Source organism: Panicum virgatum, chromosome 8K (genome assembly GCF_016808335.1).
Source record: "Panicum virgatum strain AP13 chromosome 8K, P.virgatum_v5, whole genome shotgun sequence".
NCBI lineage: Eukaryota > Viridiplantae > Streptophyta > Magnoliopsida > Poales > Poaceae > Panicum > Panicum virgatum.
In genome coordinates, this window is record NC_053143.1 from 13,375,136 (window position 1) to 13,393,873 (window position 18,738).

Consider the following 18,738-nt stretch of genomic DNA (forward strand, 5'->3'; position numbering starts at 1 on the left):
TATAGCTAGAGAGTATAGAAATGAGAGAGGAAACACTTACATGCAGAATGTATTGAGGAGGGACTTGTCTAGAGCATCTTGATGGTATAGATCCCACAGATTTACAAGTTCAATCCATACATCGTCTATCCCCCGATTAAAATGGCTATCTTTAATGCGAGCAGCGAATATAATATTTCCCTCTGAAGAATATTTCAAGTACCAGTTATGCAACTCACGCATTCTCATTGGTAGCATGTCAATCAACTCTGGCCACATAAGAGGTTGTTCCAGTACAAATGGTTTTCTACCTGCTCCTTCATGAACTGGGACTTTTTCTTTCCCTTCCAGCTAAGCTTTTGTTAGCCCGGTTTCAGCCACAAACTCTGCATGTGCCGCATCCTCTTCTGAAAGGACCTTGAGATCGGGAACCCTTTGTTTGGGTTGTTCGCCGAGCTGGGGGACTTGGTTGTACCTCCGATTACTCTTCTTCTCCCATGATTTTGTAATCGAGCGATCGTAGTCCAACATCAATTCCTTTTGCTTTGGTTGGCACATCATGGATAGAAAGAATTTCTTCGCTGCTGGATCCACTGGTTCAATGCGGACACGTCGTTCCACGCCATAAGTGATTCGCAATCAATGTTCGTGGCTTTGTTTCAGGCTCACTTTCTCTAAAACCATCAAGAAGAAAAAAATGTTTATTTCGAAACATGTCTATGTCGTTAACCTTGATCCTACGGTGATGACACTGGCATTCGGGGCTAGTATTGATATCCACGACACAGTGCGATACAATAGGACCCGATGAAGGAGTACGGCCTTGGTCCGGATAATTTCATTCTCAACTCGCTCAAAGGTGAGGATTTCATTATTGGGACCAAGACCGTACTCCTTCATCGCGTCCTCATATATACCACACCATATCGTGGATATCGATGCTAGCCCTGAATAGCAGTGTTTTCACCGCAGGATCAAGGTTAACGACATATTCATGATCTGAAACAAAGATTTTTTTAAACTTCTCGATGGTTTCCATACGAGCCCGAATAATTTCATCATTAGAGTGTCAAAATAATATAACTAAATGCATAATAAATACCAAACTAATTAACCATGCATACCACTAGAAAAAAATTGTGAAAAGTCACTATAAATTATCCACATTGAAACTATCCAATATACCTTCTCCAAATTCAAGTAATGATTTCTATACATCTCAAATCCATGCATAAATCAAAGAAATTGTGCTCATTCTTACTATTTCTAAAAATCAAAAAATTTTCTAACTATGGAGCATTAAACAAAGAATGAAGACCATCAAACAAGAGATGATGAAGTTGCAAACCTTTGGTGCACTTGGATGAGTGAAATCCCCACAAAACTTGAGAAAATGGGACAGCACCTCCTCTCTAACTTGGCATGGAGAAGAAGAAGCTCGAGCTCGTTCTGTGTCTGCTGGCTCAGGCTCGGGGAGGAAGAAGGTGATTTATAGTAGGCTCATTAGTACCGGCTGGTGGCTCTAGCCAGTATAAAATGTAGAGGTCAGTGCCGGCTGGAGCCACCAGCCGATACTAAAAAAATTCGGCACCATTTAGTACCGGCTGGTGGCTCCAGCCGGTACTAAATGGTCGCTAGACGTTGTGCATCGTTGTCGGCGCCACAATTTAGTACCGGCTGGAGCCACCAGCCGGTACTAATGGGCTCCCATTGGCACTGTAGCTTTTGCCCGGTACTAAATTGAGACGTTAGTACCGGTCGAAAGTGCGACCGGTACTAACGTTCGTGGCGAATGTGCTGTTTTCTGGCAGTGCAAATCACTCTTGGTCATATTCATTTAATAAACATAGAAGTCAAATTCCATATATCATGCTGATCTGGAGTTTGCATCTATAGTTATAAATTGCATTGTCATATATACATGTATATATTACTTGGGCACCTCTAATCTCAGCTCGCAATATAACTGCATTCATACGCGACTCTAATTTTGATTTGTAATGTTGGAGCCTTTGAAAATAATGTTCTAGCGGTGAAATAAAATATTCCAGGAAAAAACAAATGTTAAATTAGGGTGAGATTTTCTAGAATAAAAATATACGAGATTTGTAGTATATATTTTGGTCTAAGAAAAAAAATCAGTAGTTAAATAAAATGCTCCAATTTTGTATGTTAGATTGTAATCCAATGCTCACAAAAGTGATACATTTTATTCATGGAATTTGTCAACATATAAATAAATAATACCATAATGTTTCAGCCTGTACATTCAAATGCGCGTGTTAAGTGTTAGAGTTGTACCGTGTAATTGCAAAAAAAAAGACTTTGACTACTTGCCAATGAGCTTGTGTCTAGTTTTTTTTATGACAGAAAATACAAAAGTATTCCAGGCTGTACATTCAAGTTCATATGTAACTCTGGGTTTAGTTGTCAGTCTGGTTATAGACTGGCTACATTTTCACCTAACCTCCAAAAGCGTCTTTATATACAACAGCCTGGCCCATCCATACTTGCACAAGATATCACAATCCACAAGCTAGCACGAAGCCACCAGCCATGGCCGCCAGCAGGCACCATCTCCCCCTCCTCGCCGTGACCATCGCTCTCTGCCTCGCCACCCTCACCGTGGCTGCCTCTCCCGACAACACCACCACCCCGGCTCCCTCGCCGGAGCCGCCGCAGCCGACGGCCTACGAGATGCTGGAGCGCTACAACTTCACGCAGGGCATCCTGCCGGAGGGCGTGACGGGGTACGTCCTCCGGCCGGACGGCTCCTTCGAGGTGTACCTCCCGGGGGACTGCAGCTTCCGCGCCGGCAGCATGCGCGTCCGGTACAGCAGCCGCGTCGCCGGCAGCATCCAGCCCATGGCGATCAGCGGCGTCGAGGGGGTGAAGGTGAAGGTGCTCCTGGCGTGGGTCGGCGTCAGGGAGGTCGACCGCGATGGCGACCAGCTCCGGTTCTCCGCCGGCCCGCTGTCCAAGTCGTTCCCCGTCGACACATTTGCCCACAGCCCGCAGTGCGGTTGAGGCTTTTGTCGATAGCAGAGAAAAGCATTTGCAGATTGTAGCATTAGTGCCTGTTGATTTAATTTGCGCGTGCGTGTTTGTTATGTAATCTTGATAGGATTGGTTACAGACAGTGGTCAGGAAAATCCTAGAACGAAGTTAGAAAATCATCAAGATCGACTTATTTGTAACCAAGCTCTAAGTGTTTTTGCTCTCCCCTTAGGGCATCTCCAAGAGTTTTTCTAAATTTCACTATCTAAATTATCATTCGAAGAACCTTTTGCATAAAATTCGCTCTCTATATGTTTCCACTCTCCAACAGTTTTTTTATATCTTAAGTACACTCTATAAAGCTATTTCCGTTATCTATCTTTGGCTAGCTAGAAACGAGGAATGGAGAATGGCAAAATTTGGATAACCACTTAGAAAAGCTGTTGAAGGATATTTTTCTATCAAAATCTCTATTCCTAGCAATAACAAAAGATATAGAGAGTCTCTTAGAGTTGCTCGTACATTATGGTGGTTGAGTACAAGTGGCCATATTGTGTGGTCAATTTCTTATGCAAACACAGCAAGAGTAAAGTGATCTAGAAGGCTGACATAGTCTCATCTATATATGTTTGCCCATCTAAATGTAAAAGCCCAATAATGCTAAAGTCCAGCTTGTAAAGTACTCCTGCTGCTGGCTGGCCACGCTCTCGACTAAACAATTCCACACGTATGCGCATCGACAACATGTAAAAACACAGACAAAATGTTAACCTGTGGTGTCCAACATCAGTCCACTATCACGCACGCGAGAAATTCCAAAATTCAAATCCATAAACTCCTTTCAGTTCACATACAATCCCATCTAAACAATTCTACACGCCCAACAATTATTGCAAACGAAGCGTCACTTCATTGGTCCACCAAGAACAATAAACTTAAACAAGCTATGCAGCCACACCGCGTTGGGTCCTACAACTCTATGGGGGAATGATCGAATGACCTAAATTGAAATGTTAGAGAAATGTTATGGTGACCAAGATTGAAAACTTGGTGACCAAGCTGGAGAAATGTTATGGTGATGAAACTCCTCTCTTATTTCATGAAACCTCTCCTCTCCTTTTATAATGACTCTACTATGTTAGCAAATTTGCAGATGTGACATAAAAATTTAATGCTCATGATACTCCTATGAAACTTTCATGGAGACTGCCTTATTGATTTTTTTACAACATAATGATTCATTTTTTCATGGTAAATTTATTAAAACCATTTCATGCGTGTCATAAGAATTAATAATTTTATGCGCATCTGGTAAAGGTATATAAAATTTGACTACATTTTTACCAAAATGACATCAATTAGAAGAGGAAGTATTTTAAGTACTATTCAACTAAACCATACAAAAAAGGAACAATCCAATCAACTCAGTATATACTCCACCTAAAAGACCAACTCAATAGTTACCAAACCAACTATGGGTGTGTTTGGTTGAGTTGTAGCTTTTTGAAAAACTGTCGTGGGCTATGGGCTGTAGAAAAGTTGCTGTGAGCTATGGGCTGCGAGAAAGTCAAAAGCCGTTTGGTTGGGTAGTTGTGGCTTTTTTAGAAGACTGTTAAGGGGACCCACGTGTCTTCCACATCCTTCTTCACTTAATTTTTTTCCCTCTCTCAGTGACTAGTGGGCCCCAACTTCTTCATCTCACAGCCGTTGAAATCTGGTCCGAAGGAGTTGTGAAAATTGCACTACACGAAAGGTGCTTTGGGACAAAGCTGCCAGAGCATTCTGGGGCTTAGGTTCAGCTGTTGGTTTTTTTTGAAAGCCCACTACTACAAAAACGTTGATTTGTCCCGGTTGGGAAACTGCTGTTGTCCCGGTTTCCCAACCGAGAACGCCAGTCCGGGACAAAAGGGGGTGCCCTTTTGTCCCGGGTTTGGCAACCGGGACAAAAGAGGACCTTTTGTCTCGGTTGGTAACACCAACCGGGAGAAAAGGTGCAGCCAGCGCCCACGTGGCTGGTGCACCCTTTTGTCCCGGTTGGTGTTACCAACCGGGACAAAAGGTCTCTTTTTTTTTCATGTTTTTCTTTTCTCAATTCTTTTTCTATTTCAATTATACTTTTGCATTTCAATTAAACTTATGTATTGGAATTCAGTGTGTATGATCTCCACTAATATATACATATATATATAGTTACTTATATAATATTTGTCCTAGATAGTTTTCATATATAAATTAATTCTCTTATATATATATGTATACACATATCTATACATGTGAATTCTTTTACATATGAAAATGTCTAGGACCAATATTATATAAATATATATATACACATATATATTATTGGAGTGCTTATATATATAATACATACATACTCCATCATATTTGCATAGGTATATTCGTTCTTAATTACATAGTAGAATTCGCCTTTTGGAAATTAATACATACATACTCATAAATAGAAATTTAATACATAGACACACATATATATTTACATAGGTATATTCGTTCTTAATTACATATATACGCGTATATTGTCATATTTGCTGTGATTGTCAATATTAGATATTCCATCATAGTAGAATTCGCCTTTTGGATCGAGGACTTGCTCAACAATAAATCCGGAGAATTGTTTTTGAATCGCCATAATCTTTTCCTCCGGTATGAGTTTATCGCGCATCTCCCCGACCTATGGAAAAAGAGGATAATTAATTTCGACTAATTAAAATATGAGTTCAGATATTAACAAGTTTTTTACTTACTTCCTCCTCCCAATCTGTCCAGCCCTTTGGAGGACCCACCAGACCATGGATGTTCTCGCATACATAGTATGCGCACAATACAGTGCCTGGTTTCTGCCTCATACACTTTAAGAGAGAAGAAATTATCAGGTATTTACATGAATATATAATAAAACTAATGAATCGTGCAACGAATCATCCAAGTGCGTACCGGAAAATCTGTCTTGATCTTCAATTCCTTGTCAAATTTGCCTGGATGATTTTTAACGAATTCTTTCCAAACCCTGTGCATGATTAGAACAATTATAGTCAAGCAACAAAGTGATTCAAATTATCGGTCATCGACGGAGTAGTGGTAGAATTACTTTTTCATCATGTTAAGAAGATTTTCGTATTGTTCTGGAGGTCTCCTCAATGAGTCCATAACCACGAGTAGGCTCTTCTCGGGAATTATGACAATTAGGACAAAGTGTTCACTGCAAGATTATACGGAGGCAGTTCTTGGTAGTTAAGGTTTAAACAATTCGATTACAGAATAGAAAGAGTTAGACGGAAGGAATCACTCATGCAAAGTTGTAAGGAAACAATATCATTTGCTTGTTGTGATGAACGCTTATGTACTTGAACAAGTTTTGGAATATCTCATCGGAATTGTCACGTAGAAGCCTCCAATTACAAGTATTTGGGTCGATGAAGCCGAGGTGAGAGTATCCCTTTCTTCTACAAGTATGTATCTCCATTCTACATGATACCGAATAAATCAAGAGATCAGTATGTTGAGATCATGCAAAACAATACGTAAGGAGAGTAAAATACTTACAGAACCCACAAGCCGACCATAGAGATGTCGAGGGCCTCCTGATGGGATTGTTGGTAAATTTCTTCCCAGTTTATCCATATAATGGCCTCCCCCCATAAGAAATCATCATCTTTAATCTTTGCGCCCTGCATGAAGATGCAATCGGCCATCGCACGCATGTAGTGCTGGTGCAGCTTATACATTTGCGTTGGAAGCACAGACACTACTTCGGGGGGTACAAGAGTTTTGCCGATCTCAAACGTCCATTTGACTACCACATCGGCCTTTGGAATATCTTCTCCCCCTGCAATCTGAGCGGCCGTCAGGTTTGATTCTTTCAAAAATGTAACAAAGTCTTGTTCTTGCGTCGTCTGTCCCACTACGAGAGGCTCTATTGATTGTTTCTTTTGGGCTCCGAGCTGTGGAACGTCGGACGACGACGACTTTGATTGTCTCTTCTTTTTCTCAGTAGTTTTGATAATTGTGCGTTCGTAGTCTGAAGGGGGGGGGTCTCTCGGAATGAATTTTCTCTTATTTGCTTCGCACATTCCCTTAAAAAATTTCAAATCTATCGGATTTATCACTTTCTCGGGCTCCGGCTCCGGCTTCGGCTTGAAGTGCTCTTTAACTCTTTCTTGAGTTATCCGATCGCATTCTTCAAGGCTCATGTCCCAGGGTTTAATAGGAGCCTCCTTGGTTTTCTTCTCCTTTTCCTTCTTCTTTGGAGGCTCCTTAGCCGGTGCAGCTACCTTCTTTGCCGGCGGCGGAGGGGGTGACCATGGAGGCGACGGTGACGCTTGAGTGTTCATCGGCGCATGAGATGATGGTGATGGAGAATGTGCCGGTGAACCTTGCCGAGACAGTGCTGCCCTTGGTGAATTTTGCGGAGATGCCGGTCTTGGAGAGGCATGCTGAGATGCCGGTCTTGGTGTTTGATCATCCAAATTTAGGACAATGTAGCGCTTATCCCATAGGATGTAGCCATGAATGGCTTCTGCTAGTGTCCTCTCCCCATCGCCTCCAGGAATATCAAGCTCGAGCGTCTCCCAACCCTGGCACACCTGCTCCACGCCAACTCTTGTGTATCTAGGCGGAATTTGCAGCCCGTGGTACACGTCGCCTGGTTCGGTTGGCATGGCGGTACCGTACGCAACATTGAACATTAAGTTCTTAACGGCAGTCTGCAGGTCACAAGGTGTCCGGTGGGTGATCTCATCCACTGGAAATCGCTGCGGGGCCGACGCTTCAACTGCGGCCTGGATCCCCGTTGGCTCGGCGACGGCGACGTCTGTGGAAGCGCAGCTGCTTTTTCGCTGAGACAGGTGATCGGCTGCGACACTAGGCTCTGGAGGCACCGTTTGCGCTTGCTGTTGCTGGCTCATTGCTACGGCCACTTGGCGTTGAACCTCTTCCTCCAGTCTTTGATCGTGTGACATGAGCCGTTCCTCTAGACTTCGCAAGTGCTCCCGCTCATCATTCTTTCTTCTTTGCCGGCTTCTATATGAATCAATGTAATCCCTGAACCCATACTTCCACGGAACCACGCCTTTGCCTCTTGTGCGGCCCGGATGCTCTGGATTCCCAAGGGTGTAAGTCAGCTCGTCCTTCTCTCTATCCGGCTGGAATGTTCCCTCGGCCGCTGCTTGTATGGCCTCCGGTAGTCCATGGGCTGCTCGCTGGATGTTTGGCCCATAGATGCAGTCACCAGTCAATGGGTCCAAGCTTCCCCCGTGACCATAAAATCAGGTCCTTGACCTTTCAGGCCAGTTCATGGTCGCAGGTTGGATGCCTCTGTCAAGCAGATCCTGCTCCATCTTCTCCCATTTGGGTACTGCAAGCTTATAGCCTCCTTGGCCTAGAGTGTGATGGTACACTTTCTTCGAGGCGTTGTCTTTGGCCTTCTGCACCTTCTGAAGCCCAAGCTCTGAAGACTTGTATTCCACAAATGCATCCCAGTGACCCCTGAGCTTTTCGAGCTCGCCGGTAAATACGGGTGTGGTCCCGGTCTTGATATATTTCTTCGTCAAAATTTTCTTGAATGATCGCAGCTGTTCGGCCATCTTACTCAGGGTCCAGCGCTTGCATATCTCTTCGGATTCAGCTGGAACCGTGAAGTTTTTCTTAAGCTCCCGCCAGCACCATTCTTTTTCTCTTTCGGGTACCGCATCCCGTTCCTCGCTTAGATTGGAAGCTTTCCAGAGCCTGAAGCTGATCGGGATGTGGTCCCTGACAATACATCCGGATTGTCTTATGAATTTTTTGGCGGCAGCTTCTGGAGTGATCGGTTCGCTATCTGGACCAACTTCCGTTATAATGAACCGCCCTTCTAGTTTTTTTGTTGGGCCTCGCTTCGTCTTTTTCTGCTGCGACGATGATCCAGACGGCTATAAAAAAAACATTCATAGTATTCATATAGATTCGGATGAAAATATGATTGTCACTACAAATAAGTATAGTTGTGATATGTACATTAGCACTTTGTTCAGCAGCAGCGTCATCCTGAATAGATGGTGCCTCAATTCCATCACCGGACATATTCAAATATATGTCGGTATTGCTGCCATCATCAGCTTGTTCAGCGACATCTCCTTGACCTTCGCCAATCATATTCAACAGGAACTGTTCGTCTTCCACGTCTGTGTGTCGCGGGTCCATTGTAACTAAAATATGAATACAAATAAAACCCTTAAAAAATTATCTAAATAATCCACATATTTAGATCGGTAACGATCGGAAACTATCTGAAACGATTCGATCAGTATCGGTAATGATCGGAAATGATTCGGTCGGTATCGGTAACGATAGGAAACTATCGGAAGCGATTCGGTCGGGATCGGTAACGATCGGAAACTATCGGAAACGATTTGGTCGGGATCGGTAACGATCGGAAACTATCGGAAACTATCGGAAAGGTTTGTGTGTTAGCGCGAGTTTGCGAGCTCGAGACATAATTAAAGAATAAATACATGATAAATTGAACTCTTTGAATGACATAAAAAATAATAAATACATGATGAATTAAAGTTTTTGAATGACATAATTAAATAATGAATACATCATAATAGAAATTCTCTCTAATTCTATATTTCCTTCTCTATTTCTCTAGAAATTCTCTCTAATAATATATCCATAATTTGTTGCTAATAATATATCCAAAATTGAATTCTAATAATATATCCAAAATTGAATTCTAATAATATTTCCTTTATTAAATTCTAATAATATTTCCAAAATTGAATTCTAATAATATTTCCATAATTGAATTCTACTAATATATCTATAATTGAATTCTAATAATATATCCAAAATTGAATTCTAATAACATTTGCACAAAATTTGCACCTAATTCTAATAATTGAATTCTACTTAATATATAATAAATTAAATTAACACTAGTCACACATGATAATTGAATTCTACATAAACATAAAATTTGAAAAGAAAAAAGAAAATGCGGCCGACCACACTACTCACACAGGGCGGCAGGGAAACCTAGGGGCGCGGCACGGCCCTGGACGACGAGGCGGGGAGCTGATGGCGCGGTGGCGCGCAGCGGAGAGGGTGGCAGTGCGGCGGTGTGCAGTGGAGGCCGCCGGGGGCGGCGAAGACGAGGGCGTGCGCGCGGAGTGGAGGCCGGGGCGGCGAAGCCGAGGTGGCACGGGGCCGGGGCCGGGATGGCGGACGTCAACGGCGGCGGCGCTCGCAGGGACGACGGCGCTCGGTGACGTTGGGCTCACGCGGCGGGGCTCTGGGCGGCGACGTCGACGGCGGCGGTGCTCGGGGATGTTGGGCTCGCGCGGTGGGGGGAGCAGGGGACGGCGGCGGCACCAAAAGAAACAAGTGTTTGGGGGAAGGGCGAAGGAGGGAGGAAGGAAATATATGGGGGGGCCTTTTGTCCCGGGTGAAGCCACAACCCGGGACAAAAGGACCTTTTGTCACGGGTGGTGGCTTCACCCGGGACAAAATGTGTTTTTGGGCGGGCCGAGAAAATTCCCAGCCCGCGGCCCACCTTTAGTCCCGGGTGGATCTACCACCCGGGACAAAAGGGGCCCGTTTTCCCTCGTTCCCGCCTAATGTTGTGTTTGTTTTTGTTTCTTTTTACTTCTCTTTTAAAATTGGCTTTCATTTGTTAATTCAGTTAATAAAATTATGATTCCAAAAATTATGGAACAAAATTTCTTATCTCTATATAAACTTGATAAACGCAACAAAAATAATTAATTTTCATTCAAGTGATTGGGTCAATGAAATATCTAACTTTTTTGAAATCATATTTGTTATTTTGACCATGCAAAAATATATTAGGTGAAATTTTTTTTCAAACTATTGCTTTTCGATAGAAAGTGGATTCTATCACGATATTAACGTTTAAAAAGTGAATTTTAGATAAAATTAAGCAATTTCATGATATTAATGAGTAGTGTGTGAGTTTGAGAGATAGTGTGTGTTAGTGAGATTGTGTGTGTTAGTGAGAGAGTATAGTGTGTTAATGTGAATGTAATTTCATGAAATAAATAAAATTAGTTGAGTAATCCATTATTGAATGAAAATTATAATTGAGTCTAGTAATTAAGTGAAAAATATATATAATAATATATATAACACATAAAGTATAATTGTACAATACATATATAATAAAAGTATTCGAATTGCGATTATGTTTTTATACAATAATATAAAATGATTCAAGTACATGAAGGATTAGCGGTAACAGACTTTCTCTTCACAAGTGTCCCTTGATTATGATCACGGCGCAAGTATGGAGCATCATCATTGGCTAGCAGGATGCATGGATCAGCATTTACTTCGAAAGGTGGAATGACAACAAAATTATTATATTCTTCTGAAAAGTCTGTCTTGTCCTCCACTCTAACGATGTTTCTCTTTCCTGATAGAACTATGTGTCGCTTAGGCTCATCCTTTTGCTTGTTTATCCCCTTCTTTGGCTTGCTGGACATGTCCTTAATGTAGAAAACCTGAGCGACATCCTGGGCTAGGACAAATGGCTCGTCTCTATACCCAAGATTGTTGAGATCAACTATTATCATCCCATACTCATCTTTTGTTACCCCTCCTCCAGATAGCTTAACCCATTGGCAACGAAATAGAGGCACCTTGAAATTGGGACCATAATCCAGCTCTCATATCTCTTCAATGTAGCCGTAATATGTGTCTTTTTTTCCATTATTGTCTGTGGCATCCATACGAACACCGCTATTTTGGTTGGTACTCTTTTTATCTTGGGCTATCGTATAAAATGTGTTTCCATTTATCTCGTACCCTTGGTATGTTAAGATATTCCAAGATGGTCCCCTAGCCAATAAGAACAGTTGTTCACTTATATCCATGTTATGCATTAGATGCTTCCGCAACCAGCTGCAGAAAGTGTTCATGTGCTCACGTGTAATCCATGCCTCAGACTTTTCCGGGAAATTGGAGAGCAGAATTTTCTTGTGTTCCTCGATATATGGGTCAACCAAGGATGATTGTTGAAGAACCGTATAATGCGCTTTCTTGAATGAGAAATCATCTGTGCAGACATAAGATTTCTTTCCTAATGTACCCTTTCCAGTTAGTCTCCCCTCATATCACGATTCAGGGACTCCAATCGGTTTAAGGTCATCAATAAAGTCAACACAAAAGTCAATGACCTCCTCAGTTCCGTAGGCACTGGCGATGCTTCCTTCTGGACGAGCTCTATTACGAACACATTTCTTGAGTACCCCCATGAACCTTTCGAATGGGAACATGTTGTGTAGAAATACTGGTCCGAGGATATCAATCTCTTTGACAAGGTGCACTAGAAGATGTGTCATGATGTTGAAGAAAGATGGTGGAAATATCAGCTCAAAGCCAACAAGACATTGCACCACTTCATTTTGTAGCTTTATCAAAATCTCCGGGTCAATTATCTTCTGAGAAACTGCGTTGAGGAAGGCACATATCTTCACGATGGTTAACCGGACGTTATCAGGCAGAATCCCCCGCAGCACAACCGGAAGAAGTTCGGTCATAAGCACATGGCAGTCATGGGACTTGACATTTGTAAATTTCTTCTCTGCCAAATTTAAGATTCCTTTTATATTGGATGAGTATCCAGATGGAACCTTTATACTGCTCAAGCAGTCAAACATGGTTTATTTCTCTTCCTTGCTAAGAGTATAGCTGGCAGGACTTAAGTATTGTCGTCCATTATCTCGCTGTTGTGGATGTAAGGCATCTCGTTCTTCCATACGTTGCAATTCTTGACGTGCTTCTACTGTATCTTTTGTCTTTCCGTACACTCCCAAGAATGCTATCAGGTTGACGCAAAAATTCTTCGTGAGGTGCATCACATCAATTGCATGACGAACATCTAAGACTTCCCAATATGGTAGCTCCCAAAATATAGATTTCTTCTTCCACATGGGCGCCATTCCGTTTTTGTTCGGAACAGGTTGGCTACCAAATCCCTTTCCAAAAATAACTTCTAGATCTTTTACCATGTTGAAGACGTCTTTACCACTACGGTGCATCAGTTTTGTTCGGTGGTCCGCTTGGCCTTTGAAATGCTTGCCCTTCTTTCATACTGCATGCCTGATGGGAAGAAACCGACGATGACCCATGTATACAACCTTCTTACAGTGAGTCAACCATATATTATCGGTATCATCTAAACAGTGTGTGCATGCTTTGTATCCCTTGTTCGAATGTCCTGACAAGTTACTAAGAGCAGGCCAGTCATTGATCGTTATGAACAGCAATGCTCGTAGGTTGAAGTTTTCCTGTTTGTATTCATCCCACATCCGTACACCTTCATCGCCCCAGAGCAATAAGAGTTCTTCGACCAATGGCCTTAGGTACACATCAATGTCATTTCCGGGCTGCTTTGGACCCGGGATAAGCACTGGCATCATGATAAACTTTCGTTTCATGCAGAGCCATGGTGGAAGATTGTACAGACAAAGAGTCACAGGCCAAGTGCTATGACCACTGCTCATCTCACCAAAAGGATTCATGCCATCCGTACTCAAACCGAACCTTATGTTTCTCGCATCCAAATCAAATTCAGGGTACGTTCTTTCTATTTTTCTCCACTGCGACCCATCAGCGGGGTGTCTCAACATCGAGTCTTTCTTGCGTTCCTCTTTGTGCCATCGCATCAACTTAGCATTATCTTTATTTCTAAACAGACGCTTCAAACGTGGTATTATAGGCGAATACCACATGACCTTCGCAGGAACTCTCTTCCGGGGAGGCTCCCCCTCGACATCTCCAGGATCATCTTTTCTAATCTTGTAACGCAATGCACTGCATACGGGACATGCATCCAAATTCTCGTACTCGCCTCGGTAGAGGATGCAGTCGTTGGGGCATGCATGTATCTTTTGCACTTCCAGTCCTAAAAGGCAAACAAGTTGTTTGGCTTCATACGTTGTGGCAGGCAATTCATTGTCCTTAGGAACCATTTTTTAAACAAGTTTGAGTAATTCACCAAATCCCTTGTCGGATACACCATTTGTCGCCTTCCATTGCAACAACTCCAAGGTGGTGCCAAGTTTCTTAAATCCATTTTGACAATCTGGGTACAACAACTTATGGTGGTCCTCTAACAACTTCTGGAACTTCAACCTCTCCATTTCACTCTCACAGTCTGCCTGCACATTGTGCAATGCCTGCCCCAGATCGTCGCTGGGATCATTTTCTGCTACATCTACTTCGGGCTCTTCCATGGGAATATCGTCATCGAATGCACCGATTCCAGCATTCCCGGGAAAGTGGTCGTCAAAATCTTCTTCTTCATTGTCTTCCATGGTAACCCCCTGTTCTCCGTGCTTCGTCCAACAAACATACTTCTCCATGAAACCATTTGCGAAAATGTGGCTGTGTAGGATTCTTGAAGATGAGTAATTCTTGTTATTGTTGCAATAAACACACGGGCAGCACATAAAACCATTCTGCTTGTTTGCCTCAGCCACAGACAAAAAATAATACAGGCCATCAATGAATTCTTTCGAACGTCGGTCAGCATTGTACATCCATTGCCGGTTCATCTGCATTTTAAATAAATCGATTTGAATTCTTTACACGTATCGAATAAATAAAATATATCAAACCTAAATTAAACTAAATGTAACATAACATGAATAATTAAAAGATATGCAATATCCATCATACATCTTGATTAATTAAAAGGAGTACTTAATTCATTACAGAACTTAACAAAGGAGTACTATACATGAAATTTAAAAATTCGGTCAACAACACATAGGTTTTCAACCATCCTTGCGTTGGAACGCAGATTGCTCTAACGGATTTCTTGCTGGCGCAGAAGAAGATGGCGGAGCTGAAACCTCCGAGTTTGGTGGTGACGAACCGTAACGCCGCAATAAATCCTCAAGATCAAACGGAGGTTCCTGGCCCCTTGCCATGCATTCTCTATATTCTTTTGCCAAATAACGGAGCGCTGCCCTATGAAAAGCACTAGGTTTTTTGGACCGACGACCTACTCGAGTTGTGCCCTTCTCTCCAGAAGGACACCGATCACCCCCACCGGCGCCACTCTCTCCAGCTGCTGAAGCCATATTTTACTGAAAAATACCTTTATTTTCCACAAAATTATAAATTCTTACCATTACAATGCAAAAATTATTTACTATTACAATTACAATGATCAGATTAATAACTCTTGCAAATAACAATGAAATCATATAAAAAAGACAAAATGTATCATTAATCCTCAAGAAATCTCTAATTAATTGAAAGAATTCTCTATAACTTCTAATTACTTTGACACCCTTCAGTTCCAGGAGTACACTCTTTTCAATATCTAGAAACCCTCTAGAAGAAAAATAAACCTTTATTTCTAAAAATGTATATGTCAGTAACCTCAACCCTGCGGTGATGACACTGCCTTTCAGGGGGACACGGTGCGGTACAAGGATGTCACCAATCGGCCAGTCGCAGCACCAACATTTACGATTAATAGGCACAACACTTGGCACAGGCATCATGCTTGTTGATATGCTCTCAGTACAACAACGGCCATGCTGACTGCGTCAAATGCTGTCTTCTTATCAATCGAAAGTGCTGCTGATGCGACCAACCGATTCGCGACGTGCTTATAGCGCATCGTGTATTCCCGAAAGGTAGTGCCATCACCGTTGGATGGAGATTAACGACGTATACTTGTTTCGAAATAAAGATTTTTTAGCTTCTAGATGGTTTCAATGTGAGCCTGAATAAATACATCACTAGAGTATCAGAATAATCCATTCATATTACAAAAAATTCTAATATACTCATTTCATTAATTCATTCATGAATACAAAAATCAACTATCCACAATATGGTCATGTATACAAGTACATCACATGAAGTGTCTACACTCATTCTAAAAATTTCTACTATCCGCATACTCATCTAAATCTAAAAGAAAATCACACCTATATATGCAATCTAGCTAAATGTCCAAGAAATGAGCTAGCTACACATTTTCTCTATTTCTAAAGCATGAAATGAGCTATACAAGCCAAGGAAGAAGAGAAAAACAAGCCCCAAACCTTAAGCGCCGATGGATGGACGGGGAATCAAAGATCTTCACAAATGTGGTGAAGAAATGAGCAAGAACTCCTCCCTCCCGAGCCGAGAACAGCAAGAAACAAGTGAGCTGAATGGCTCGGGCGGGAGAGAGGGAAGGGGATAAGGGGGGCCAAGGCCTTTTGTCCCGGTTGGAGACACCAACCGGGACAAAATGGGGGCCTTTTGTCCCGGTTGGTGGTTCCAACCGGGACAAAAGGGTACGCGGGCCTTTTGTCTCGGTTGGATCCACCAACCGGGACAAAAGGGCACCATTTTGTCCCGGTTGGTGTCTCCAACCGGAACAAAAGGCATTGGCCCCCCGTTGACCCGGCTAGCCGTTGGACCCGGGACAAAAGCCACCTATTGTCCTGGGCCCAAAGGCTGCCGGGACAAATAGCCTGGAACGAAGGCCTATTCTGTAGTAGTGGCCACAGCCGGTTCACAGCTGAACCAAACGGACCCTATATGTTTATTTACATGATTGAAATAAGGGCTTCTACTGATATAGCGGTCTAGCACATCTGAAACGAAAAAAATCTTATTGTGATTCCAAAAAGTGAAAAAAAAGAAACAAGTCATTGAACTAGAGAAGTCCTTTCTTTTAAAAAGAAACAAGGGAGCGAGGTAAATGAGTCAATTATTATATAGTAATACTTGAATCTCTCGTGGTCCTATTCACATAAGTCAACTGTCTCGTAGCTTGTCTTATTCAATAATGGCATGCAAGGTTTTTATGAGAGAGAGAGAGACGGAGTTGCCAGTATCTTGGAGCAACATTCTCGAGTCGTCTTAATTAAGGACTATAAGATAACTTGCACAATTGTAGAGTTGTTCTTGTAATACTCCTCAAAACATTCCTTTGTTCTAGCAAGTCACAAATAATGAACAAAGAAATTATGAGGATACAAGTTAAAATATAAACCATTGTAGCTTTGCCAAATGAGTCGTCTCAATATTATATTGCACTTAGAGATGACAACGGGTATAAAATATCCGCGTACCTGCGGATACGATACCCGATATAGAATATAGGTCCGAGTTTGTGCTAGCGGGCACGGGCGCGGGTACAACTCTAAACCCAATTGGTATTTTTTAATGGGTTTGAAAATTGATACCCAAATCCACAAATACGCAAACAATGACTCTTGTGATGTATCATGTATGAAACTATTTCATTTATTTGCTCAGGCTTATTTGTTTCCTCATATAAATGGTGTTGACATGTTGCTTGTTGGGCTATAAATTATTAGTGCTGAGATATAGAGGTGCTTTCATTGCTATATTAATATTTACATACTATTAAAATGTGCTTGTGTGCTTGATGTTCTAAAGCTTGCGGGTACACGGGCGTGCATGCAGGTATGTGGGTATTCGCGGATAGTGGGTACGAGCGCCTTTTTCTCACCGTAGCTGGTTACAGACGCAGGTGCGGGCACGAATTTTAGCATTCCGGTACGGGTTTGTGAGGCACTACCAGCAATAAAGATATAGAGTAACCAAATCACATTGATCAAGTATGTCTCTAATTTTTGGCATGTAGTTATTAACTACTATATATGTTCTCATGAAATACGCCTCTTTTTTTTATGATTATTAGCTGTCTGCAAAATACTCTGATCCTGTGTGACTCTAATTTGGTATTGTTAAATGTCACATCAATTTTATCTATCACGTCATCTCGGGATGTTTCAGAGCATTTTATTAAAATTTGAGTGCTTTGGATTGATACTAAGTTTCCCCACTCACGATTCAGAGTGACCCCATATGTCATTGTGATAGCCGAAAGACACATAAAATTAATTAGCCCTATATTCTTAAATTTCTCACTGTACCTATGAATCTTTGATCACTTCAAACTATCTTTATAAAGAGGGGCCCTCCCCTTTGCTAGTCTCTATCTCCTTGTGTCCCAAGCACCAGCTATGGCCAAGCACAATCTCCACCTCCTTCTGCCCCTTCTTTTTGTTCCCACAATTGTGGCCTCTCCATCCATTGCCTCAGGTACCTCCTTGACATCACCTCCAACAACTCCGCCGACCGCAGCGCCACCGATGGCTGCACCTCCGCCAGCAAACTCATCAACACAGACAGCGTATGATATGCTCGAGCAATACAATTTGACCCGGGGTGTCCTCCCAGAAGGTGTAACTGGGTATGTCCTTCGCCCAGATGGCTCCTTCGAGGTGTACCTCCAGGGGGACTGCAACATCCATGCTGCCAACATGCAAATCAAATACAGTAGCCGCATTGCTGGGAACATCCAGGTTCAGTCGATCCGTGGTTTGGAGGGAGTAAAGGTGGAGATGATGTTGGTATGGATTAGCGTCACACAGGTCACTCGCACCGACGACCAGCTCAACTTCTTTGCTGGCCCGATATCGAAGTCGTTCCCCATTGGTAATTTTGCCAAGAGCCCCAAGTGTGACACCTGAGGCTTTGGTTGCAGAAAAGAAAGCAGAACGAAGACATCAATAATATTGCTGTTCAATATACATATTGATACCTATTATCCAATAATATGCTTGTCATTTGATTTACTGGGTCTTTTAAATAATGGTAAAATCTATTTTTCAATCTTGAACTATCATAATCGTCTGTTTTTGGTCTTTGAACTACGAAACCGGACATCCTACACCTCCAACTGACGAAACCATTCGAAAA

The 18,738-nt window shown here is 42.3% G+C and overlaps 2 protein-coding genes across 2 annotated transcripts; both read left to right on the forward strand.

The window, feature by feature from the left end:
* Positions 1 to 2,514: 2,514 nt before the first annotated feature.
* On the forward strand, positions 2,515 to 3,218 carry LOC120646178. Its single transcript, XM_039922870.1, has one exon. It carries the CDS (start codon positions 2,536 to 2,538, stop codon positions 3,004 to 3,006), a length of 471 nt encoding a protein of 156 aa, XP_039778804.1. The 5' UTR covers positions 2,515 to 2,535; the 3' UTR covers positions 3,007 to 3,218.
* A 14,910-nt stretch (positions 3,219 to 18,128) lies between these two features.
* LOC120645469 lies at positions 18,129 to 18,509 on the forward strand. Its single transcript, XM_039922252.1, has one exon. It carries the CDS (start codon positions 18,129 to 18,131, stop codon positions 18,507 to 18,509), a length of 381 nt encoding a protein of 126 aa, XP_039778186.1.
* The last annotated feature ends 229 nt before the right edge of the window (positions 18,510 to 18,738 follow it).

Bases quoted from the DNA above. Each gene is read 5' to 3' on its own strand.
- LOC120646178 (XM_039922870.1), top strand. From the start codon at position 2,536: ATGGCCGCCAGCAGGCACCATCTCCCCCTCCTCGCCGTGACCATCGCT.
- LOC120645469 (XM_039922252.1), top strand. From the start codon at position 18,129: ATGGCTGCACCTCCGCCAGCAAACTCATCAACACAGACAGCGTATGAT.